Source organism: Pimephales promelas, chromosome 4, assembly GCF_988280905.1.
Source record: "Pimephales promelas chromosome 4, fPimPro1.hap1.1, whole genome shotgun sequence".
NCBI lineage: Eukaryota > Metazoa > Chordata > Actinopteri > Cypriniformes > Leuciscidae > Pimephales > Pimephales promelas.
This window is the reverse complement of record NC_142772.1, coordinates 11,256,512-11,266,763: the sequence shown is the minus strand read 5'-3', so window position 1 is coordinate 11,266,763 and position 10,252 is coordinate 11,256,512. Positions and strand designations below refer to the sequence as shown.

Here is a 10,252-nt window from a genome sequence, read left to right as displayed (position 1 = left end):
GTAAGAGGTCTCAATGTAATTATCTACAGCTTAAATTACATGGATAAATATTTCAAAATGTGAGCAGTAAGTAAAATGTGTAAACATTATGAATAGCCTACTAACATTCAAATTATTTTGAGTGCATTGTTAAATACTGAGAAATCTATACCTAATTTGGGCCATTGCCAGAGAAAGGATGAGCAAAAGGCTAAAGATTGACTTTCTACTTTGAATTCTTAAAAAATAAAAAAAACATTTAGCATTAATAAAATCCTTTTCAGCCATGAAAAAGCTATAAATAAACTTGAAACACTTGAGTAAAATGTTAAAACGTTTATTTGAATTCAAATGTACATGGCTGCATAAACTTTGAAATCATTCATCAACATTACGGTCACCTTTAGTAGGACATGGCAGTGCAGATAAGAATTACCTGTAAAACAATCAATGAATAAAAGTTGCAATAGTAAAAGCATGCATAAGTTACAATTTTTACAAGGCAGCACACAGTGCTTAAGTCTCTTGATCATAACCCCACACACACTATGAAATTTGCTTGGCCAGGTCCTTGATCAAGGAGGACTTAAGCTGAGAAATTGAGGCAATTCTCATCTGCTTCTGACTAGAATACTTGTTCTTCACAGCCTGGAGAAGAAAACAAACTCTTCAGTGGATCACATTAACAACCTATACACTAAAAAGCTAGTCAAGACGAAGTAGGCCAACTTAGGGCCTACGTGCGTTCACGTGCTATGGAAAATAGGATATTTTCCACTTGTGAACTGGTATTTACCAGTGTGTTACATTCAAGTGCTTTTGTTGTCGTAATAAGATGGAAATGCAGACCTGTTATTTAGCTAAAACTATTTTAGAATGCTTAAGTCATCTGCAACAGCAAGAAAATGATTTATCAAAACTCAAAAGGTAAATAATATGCTATACATTTTTTAGATAATGAATAGTACATATTTTTACCATTCACGACTCTTGCTCCCATTCCTTTTTGAAAAGTTCAAATGTTCTCATCTCGGCAACTTGTCCATCAAAATATTCTACGAGTTGCCCAGTGGAAAATACCACATGAGGGGGTGTTCATGTGCATTTTCCACGTCGGCTTTTGGTATTTACCATAGCACATGAACGCAGCATTATTACCAGACTGAAGCCACTCACCAGGTGCTTTGAAAGCCCCTCATTGACCCTCACAACATTTTTGGCAATATGCTGCATCACAGGAACTAACATCTCTTCTGTGTAGCCCATATAATGCTGAAGAACAGGGGTCTGTAAAATGCCAAACGGATGATCAGATTATGGGTTGTCGATGGTTAACCGGTTAAAATTGCATAAATGAGTGAAACCTTTTTGCTCGGTTAAGTGGCGTCAATACATATTTGCACAACTTTCGCGGGTTTTTTCTGAATGTCAATAAAAAAAATAAAAAATAAAAGTGAAATGACGGCGTTTCCATTAACGATGTTATGCGACTAAAACATGTTTTTTTTTCCTTTCGCGATAAGTCAGTCCAAAAATAATGGCAACAGACTATCACAGCCACCGCACTAGACATTATTATTATTTATGGAAGGAGACAAGCATGGTGTGTTATCCAAGCATTAACGGCAGGGAAAGACAGAGTTCCTGGGTGTTTCACCCTCATTTCTGCTCCGAGGTCTGGATTGTGGCATTTCTTTGAGGTTGTCTAGTAGGCTATTCCTTGTTTGTTTTATGAATTTAAAAAAGAACTCTGCCTCGTATTATGTCCAAACGGTCAAGTGTACTTTTGTTTTCATTCGTCTGTCTTCATTCGAAAAAAATGAACGGTTGTATTATTTTAAAGGCAAATTTGAACACCAAAATCTTCATTTGAACTGTAGGCCTACGCCAAAGTCTGCGCTAAAGTATAGGCTATATCTGAAAATTCATCTGTTTAATTTTTTTTGCCCCTTTAAACAATTAAAATATCTTACAAATTGATAAAAAATAAAATACAAATTGATAAAAGATTTCTGATGCCAAATTAGAACCTTTAATCGCAAAATTGAACACCAAAATCTTCATTTGAACTGTAGGCCTATGCCAAATTCTGTGCTAAAGTATAGGCTATCTGAAAATTGATCGATGTTTAATTTTTTTTTTCCCCTTTAAACAATTAAAATATCTTACAAATTGATAATTTATAGGCTATAATAAATGCGTCTGATAAAATAATGAGGCATTATTGTTTAGTAATAAACGGTTTTCTAAATCAGTTTCGGTCTAGATGCACCTTTGAGAGAGAAATACATAATTAGCTACATAATTACTTAGTCAGAAGATATTAGCTTTCAATTTGAACTTACTCGTTTTAAATTGGACATTTAAAGCGTTAGTCTACAAAGGTAGACTAAAGCTTTAAATGTCCAATTTAAAACGAGTAAATTCAAATACAGTGGCTGTTTCAGTTCACGGAGATCATGAAGCACACCTGGTGGTTTAATTTATTTTACAAAAGCACAACTTTTTCTTGTTATTGTGAATTTACGCAAATAAATGTATTTGCGAATAATGGATTATTTTCTGTATGACCAGAAGTGAAAGAGTATTTCTACTGAAAGGAAACTGCAAGTGTTTGCATGGGCATCTTGCAGCCATCAGTGTGCACTCCACACTCACTGGATATACATCAAAATATTGTGTATATTTGTGCTTTGTTCCTTTTTTGGATAAAGGTGTCTTCTACATATGCGGTCTAATAAAAATGTTACAATAATGATGATTATTATTAGCAGACACAGACCCAAAAACACACAAAATGTCGCATTGCAGTTTTGTGAAATATACTTTTCAAATTGCGGAGTTTTTGCGAAATGGACGCTTTTCCAATGTGCGCATTTTCAATTGACAATTTCATTGTGTGATGGAAACACACCTCCTTTAACTGCTCTGTACTTACCACTGCATTTTATTTCTATAAATTAATTTCGTTTCAAATGGGGTCCAACCAGTTATTAAAGGTGTTAAATTAACTCGGTATCGAGTTTGCAGCGCGCACACTATGGTTAACTGAGTATTAACCGCTAAGGGACCCAGTTAACGGTTAATGAAAAATTTGAAAACGTGCAGCCCTAGATCAGATAGAGATAACATCACAAGAAAAAAAAAAAAAAAAAAAAAAAGACCATCCAAGAACTTACCCAGTCACCACAGCTGAAAACCTTCAGGGTTAGGGCATAAGCTGCACTGGCCACCTGGGAAGGAGGAATGTGGACCATCTCATAGTCAACCATTGTAAGCTCCAGGAAGTACTTGGCCAACGTGTGATGCTCTGCAGTAACCTGAAAAACAAACCCTTTTAGTATAAACAAAATAGGAATATACCTCAACTGCACTTCTGATAGAATGGGTAAACCAGCTTACGTCGCCAATTTTGGAGGCTCTCCTGAGGAACTGTAGTGGAAGAGGCCTCCCAAAACCAAAGTCAAGGACTCTCAGAATCTTCATCTCCATCTCCCGGATCTGACCAGTGGTATAGGCACGGTCGGTCACAAAGGCAAAGTCTGCAATCTCCGGTGGGTACATCTCTTCATACTTTGAGGCTATGAACATGGCTGTTACACCAACAAGCTGGAGCTGTTTCTTTGGAACTGGATTATCCTGATTGAGGGATAAGTGGAGGCTATTAAAACAACCTTAAACACCATGCAGTCAAACAAAACTGGAACGGGACCTACCTGAAGGAAGCGGTCAATGATTGCAACAGTCATGTACATGGTCTCCTGAAGCAGCCTGAACTTAATTTGAACTTGCACAAGCCAGTCAATAAGAATGGCACGCATGTTTCCTGTGACTTCTCTTCCTTCCAGATATTTCGGCCTAACAGCTTGCTCGGTCTACAAGAGAAGCAGAAAAGCTCACCTTTCTGCATATGTCAATATTATAACAAACCAACAATGCATATTTTCTGCGAACCTCAAGCTGACGGAGATACAAATAGATGTCCTTGACATATTCACTGCAAAGCATGGGATTATCATAGTCATCAGCATCCACATCCTTGATATTAAGCAGAACATCAGAGAACGCCTGACACAGATCATCTGAAGCACAGCCAGAGGTCTCCATGGGAATAGGAGATGAAGGCTCAGACAAAATCTGCAAAGGAAAACTGAAGTAAATCTTTTTGCATTAAGGTGGCTGTATAGATGCTTCCGAATAGCAAAAACATCCAAACACTTCAGACTCCCTGCTGGTTAATAGTAGAACTACAAGGCTTGTAGAACTAGATTTCATAGATGAATGGCAATAATGGTTTCCCTACTGACAGGGAAACAGTTCTTGTCATTCATATATATATAAGCTAATCTGCACTGGAAAGCTAAGTCACATGACTAAAGCTCCCAGAAGTGAGCCAATATGGAAGGCTGCTATAATACTGTCAGGATTAAACCCACACATGTTGAACCAAAAAGTGCATTAACTATCCTAAGAGACTTGGCAAACCTAAGCTACCATTTTCTTGAATTGTAGTCATGTGGACAGCAGCTTCCATACTACTGACGTTATATTGTAGTGAACGGACCCTTTAAACGCCGCACTTATAATTTAAGCGCCGTTCACACCGCCAGCGACAAGATCCCATTCGTTTCAATGGAGCGCTGGCGACATCCAGCGACAGTGACCCTTGGCGACAGAATGTCAAGCGACAAAAGTTGAGAATTTTTAACTTTATGCAAATGAGAAGCGATTTTCACGAACGACAACCAATAGGAAAGAAGACTTTCAGTGGAGCTCACGTCACCGTCTCGAGTGCAGGCAAGACAGAAAGAAAGAGTTTGAGGACGATGTCACTGTTTTATATGACTTGACTGTAACCACATACATGGATAATAAAATGATGCATGGAAAAGAAACTGTCGACAGTCTCAGTGACTTTAATTCATACATTACGTTATAGTTCTAGTGTTGTAATTTTATGATGCACCTTTAGCACTGCTGCAGTTCATTTTACAATTTCCCCTGCATTACATTGCCTATTAGGGCCAAGAAAATTGATTATTTGTCAAATTCGAATGACATTTTTAGAATTTGTGACAGTATGAGTGAGTTTAATTTGTTCATTGATCGATCGTTGATCTAGTAAATGATTTAATCAACTGAACACAGCTGTGGTGATATAAAAACACTGCCAATTGCATATGGTTTCTTTTTAGCCTAAAAGTAATTTATTCCCAGTCAAATTAAAATTATATATCACTTGTATAGATATGGCCAGACGTGCAGTCTACCAATAACATCAGAGCTACACATCTTTTGTCTAACTACGAACGCCCACAAGCGACATCACAGTATAGAGACACGCAGCGACAAAATCGCTGGCGGTGTGAACGGGGCTTTATATACTGCTCACCTGAACGTCATGCTTCGCTTTAGGAGACTCCTTTTTGGGTTGTTGAACCACAGGCGCTTTCTCAGTCACAACCTCCGCGTTGGGTGCAGCCTTCACCTCCTGTTTCAAAAGGTTATATCATGGTTGAGACAAAGGCAGCTGAAAATGAAATTGCCAAGAGAAGAGACGACACTTGCCTTCTTCCTCAAAGCCTGTCGTGTCTGCGGATTGTTGCCAATCTCCCCCAGCGCGGCCCGAGGTCTGAGTCCGGGCTTGGTCGCTACAGCTGCTTTTCCGGGCAGAGCGTTCTGATTCTCGCTGCTGGCAAGGCGGGTATTCTACTCAAGACAAGAGGGTCATTGGAAAGTTTTGCATAACGAGTATGGCAATTTGTTATGCGCGATATTTAAAAGTGCAAAGTTAGATCTGTAGAAATATCATTTGAATTCTAGAATGCGTTTAAAAAACGCACACGAGGACCGAAAGCACGCTTGAACAAATTAGTTAACAGCACTGATGTGAACTAAAGTTAGTCTCTGAAATGTTAGTTTAAATAATATTTGTGCAGAACGTGCAAAGATTTGATAAAACATATGCTAAATTAAAAACGAGGGTAAAACACCACAGTAACGTTATAGTAACGTGCAAGATAGGACAATATTTCAGGGTTTCCCCAAATCAACTTAAAAGGACAAATAATTTGTTTAAGACGCATACACTTTGAGTTCCAAAAAATGAAGAAAAAAGGCATTTAAAACCAACTTACCCTTGTGACACGGAGAGCCATTATTTCAGGAAGATTATTGCTGTGACTCGATGAACAAACTGGTTGATTCTAGTCAAGCGAGCTCGATGTAGCGGTGCATTTCCTCTGAGGTTTAAATTGTCGCTCTTTCGAATGTGATTCGCTGGTTTCGAAAATCATTGAGCTCCGATTGGCCCAGTCGCACCGGATTTCAATGCGTTACTAGGACAACTTATGACCACGTGACGCCAAGGGGCGGGGATACCCATCTATACATAGATGTATACACGATTTCACCTGGGGGTTCTAAGCATGCGTCAAAACCGCCGCCATCTTGGAACAGGGGTCTTGTCATAGGAAGTAGCTAGGTAACGCTGCTATCTCTGCCTTTACTTCGAATTCATTGATGGTGGCGGACTTTTGTGCAGCGTATGATGTTCACGGATGAAATCTGAACTAGGAAGAATGTTTAAAAAAAAAAAAAAAGAAATTCTGTCTGGAATCAATGATAAATACATGTCTGACCGTTGGAACAAACAAAAAAAATTTTTTTATTTGCGTTAGACCTGTCTACTACATTGACGCTGATGCATTAAAGTGGAGGGGCTCCCCTGTTTCAAGATGGCGGCTCTATTGACGCAACTGCCGTATCCAAGGTGAGGTCTAGTGTATATATCTATGCCCATCTATAGAGCTTGTAAGTCCCGCCCCTTCCGCCAACCCCGCTGTACCTCTAGGTTGAAAAATCGTCAATGCAAGTGAATGAGAGAAATAATTATTTTCTAATCCCGTTTGAATTTTTCAATGAATGTGAACATATTGTCTGTGAATTTTTTATATAATTTTTCGTGTAAAGAATGCTACAATTTAGCGGGTAGAATTTTCATACGGTTAGACTTTGTGTGAGAGCACTTTGTGGACTACAACTCTTTCGACGTGTTTGTGACTTACATGATATTTGACCGTTCGTTTTTAGCCTTGAAAAGCTCCCATCTTGTAACTATGGATGGTATCCCTGTTAAAGAAGCTATTAATTATTTAGGTGTTGTTGTCTCGAAGAGTGAGCAAGGTAGAGTTTCTCTTAATTTTAATCCTGCTCTTGAAAAGATTAAAAGTAATCTCTGGTTAAGAGAATTGTCCCTTAGTCCTGTCAAAAGCGGAAGGGATTTCCAACATATTGCTTCATCTATACATTTAGACAATAAAACTATCAAAACTATTGATCAGATTTTGTTTAATTTTCTTTGGAAGAATCGTGTGCACTACATCTGTAAATCTGTCATTTTAAATTCACATAAAAGTGGAGGCCTGGATTTTTTAGATTTCGATAATTCATTCAAAATTAATTGGTTAAAATTTTGTTTGAATAAACCTTCTCTGTGGAATTTTATTCCTAATTTTATTTTTGACCAATTTGGGGGCCTTTCTTTTTTACTGATGTGTGATTATAAAATTGACAAATTGCCGGTGAAACTCTCTGCCTTTCATGCTCAAGCTTTATTGGCCTTTTCACCGCAGCGTTGTTTTATCTGCAATAACTGTTGTATTTTGTATAAACACAAAAGTATTTTTCTAAAAAGTTGGTTTGAAAAGGGTATTGTTTTAGTTTGTCATTTGTTTAACTCTCAAGGATACCTTATGGCATATGATGAGTTTCTTTTGCACTTGAATTTTCCTGTGACTCCCAAGGAGTTTGCTCTTGTATTTTCTGCTATCAGTTCTGGATTAATCTCCTTATGTAGAGGTGTCTTGTCATTGGTCGATGTACCCATAATTAACCCAACTGGCACAGTGGTAAAATTTGTTTTGTACAGTCCAAAAGCAACAACAAGTCTATTCGTAATTTATTTTTGAAGGAGGTTGTTACCAAATGTTGCTCTAGTACTTATTGGGCTAAATTTGTTGATGACATTGATTGGGAACGTGTTTGGTTGTTACCTCACAAGTTATTTGTTACAAACAAGGTCAAAGTAATCTCCTTCAGAATATTGCACAAATTCTACCCCGTCAAACATTTCCTCAGTAGGTTTATAAAATACATTGATGTGAGTTGCACTTTTTGCTCTTTGCACTTGGAAACAGTACCCCATATTTTCTGGCATTGTAGTCATGTGAAAAGATTATGGTATGAGGTGTCTATGTTTATTAAGGACAAAGTGCTTTTTAATTTTGTTTTGCATTTTGAAAATGTAATTTTTGGTTATTTAAAATATGATAGCAGTGTGATCAAGGAGGCTTTTGTAATTAATTTGATAATTGTATTACTCAAATTTTCCATCCATAAGTGTAAGTTTTCTAACAAAAAGCCCTATTTATCTGTATTTCTTATAGAATTCAAAAACTATTTTTCTACTATTCAATCTAGTACTAATGCAAAAGCTAATAAGACTGTGCATTTGTGTACTGTCTTCAAAATCTTTGATTGATATGTGGTCTTGTGTGTTTTTTTTTTCTTTTCTTTATTGTATTTTTGTATCTCTCCTGGCTTTAAAGTTTGTCATGTAATGTTTTGTTTAAGAAAAAAAAAAAATATATATATATATATATTTGACCGTTCATCTCAACTAGCGCAGCAAAATCAAAAATGCAAGATGCAATTAAGGAAGTTGAAAAATGGACAAATAAATGGGGATTTAAATTATCAGTGTCTAAAACACAGTCATATGTTTTTCAAAAAAGTACAAGATCTCACATGTATCATTAAAATTGTATACTCAGCCTCTTGAGCAAGTGAAGGTTATAAGATTTCTTGGGATGTGGTTTGATGAAAAATTGACATGGAAGATTCATTTGGAAAAAAATGATTAATAAATGTAAAAAGATTGTTAATATCCTACGATGTCAGGACAAACATGGGGAGCAAGCAGGGCATCGTTACTAAATATATATTAGGCACTAATGAGATCTGTCTTTGATTATGGGTGTATAGCATATATGTCATCAGCAGAATCTAATATTAAAGCATTGGATGTCATGCAAGGATATGTAGTGGATCTTTTAAAACTTCCCCAGTGTCTTCTATGCAAGTGGAAATGGGTGAGATGCCTTTGAGCATCAGAAGGATACAACTGATGTTGGCATACTGGGTTAATGTGAGGGGACAAGTTGATAGCCACCCAGCTAAAGCTATCTTAAAAGACAGCTGGGAACACAGTAAGTCCAATTACAGAAGTTTTAGGTGGATTGGTGATGTGAAAGCTGAGAATATAGGGTTATGTAAGTTACAGTACTGTTCAACAGTTTCAATCCCTCCTATTCCTCCATGGTTTTTCCCTATACCATATGTAGATGTAGGCGTTCATAAGGAGATCAAAAATAAAGCAAAGGAAGTAGTTGTGAAGGATATCGTTAAGAGGTATTTGGAAATGCATATACATATATATTTACAGATGGTTCCAAGGATCCAAAGACAGGACATGCTGGGTCAGCAGTATTTATTCCAAACAATGGGGTTAAATGTCAAGAAAGAATAACAGATAATTTATCAGTAAACACAACAGAACTGGTTGGAATTTTGTTGGCCCTGGAATTGGTTGAGGGAAATGAGTTAAATAATTCAGTGATTATATCTGATAGTTATTCAGCTTTAGAAAGCATTAAATCTGGGAAATCTATAAGAAATGATATAATTCATAAAATTTGGATGATTTTACATAAGTTAAATGCAAAGGATTTAAAAGTCAGGTTTCTCTGGGTACCTGCACATGTTGGAGTGAAAGGGAATGAGGAGGTCGATAAACTTGCAAAACAAACACTGACTGAAACATAATGCAATTTTACAAGTTCCATATGGCAAAACTGAAGCTAAAATACTAATTAAAGCTTATGCAAGATCAATATGGCAGGAGTATTGGGTGGATCATGATAAAGGAAGACATTTATATAATATACAACCAGAAGTAGGAAGAATAGAGTGTAGGAGAAGAAGAGAGGAAAGTATAATAACACGATTAAGAATAGGACACACAGGGCTTAATTCATCATTGAAACTAATAGGGAAACATCCAACAGGGAAATGCCAACATTGTACTCATTTAGAAACTGTGGAGCATATTTTATTTCAGTGCACAAAGTACAGTGAAGAAAGAAACCAGCTTTTTCAATCTCTTAGAATGGTTAATCAGAATAATTTCACAATGCAAGGTTTATTAGGGAAA

General features: G+C 36.8%; 1 protein-coding gene across 1 annotated transcript; it reads right to left on the bottom strand.

Annotated features, from left to right (window-relative positions):
* Positions 1–300: 300 nt before the first annotated feature.
* Positions 301–6,277, bottom strand: ccnb1 (cyclin B1). Its single transcript, XM_089129944.1, has 9 exons — positions 6,117–6,277; positions 5,548–5,688; positions 5,372–5,470; positions 3,934–4,116; positions 3,696–3,854; positions 3,382–3,618; positions 3,159–3,299; positions 1,156–1,266; positions 301–627 (listed from the first exon to the last, which is right to left on the bottom strand). The coding sequence occupies exons 1-9, from the start codon at positions 6,135–6,137 to the stop codon at positions 526–528; spliced, it is 1,194 nt and encodes a 397-aa protein (XP_088986070.1). The 5' UTR covers positions 6,138–6,277; the 3' UTR covers positions 301–525.
* Positions 6,278–10,252: the final 3,975 nt, after the last annotated feature.

What these genes read in the sequence shown, in the direction of transcription:
- ccnb1 (XM_089129944.1), bottom strand. Translation starts at nt 6,137, where the DNA reads ATGGCTCTCCGTGTCACAAGG. An exon ending in TCATTGACCGCTTCCTTCAG is followed by an intron (nt 3,619 to 3,695) that starts GTAGGTCCCGTT and finishes TCCCTCAATCAG; the next exon opens with GATAATCCAGTTCCAAAGAA. An exon ending in GAGCCTCCAAAATTGGCGAC is followed by an intron (nt 3,300 to 3,381) that starts GTAAGCTGGTTT and finishes TTTGTTTTTCAG; the next exon opens with GTTACTGCAGAGCATCACAC.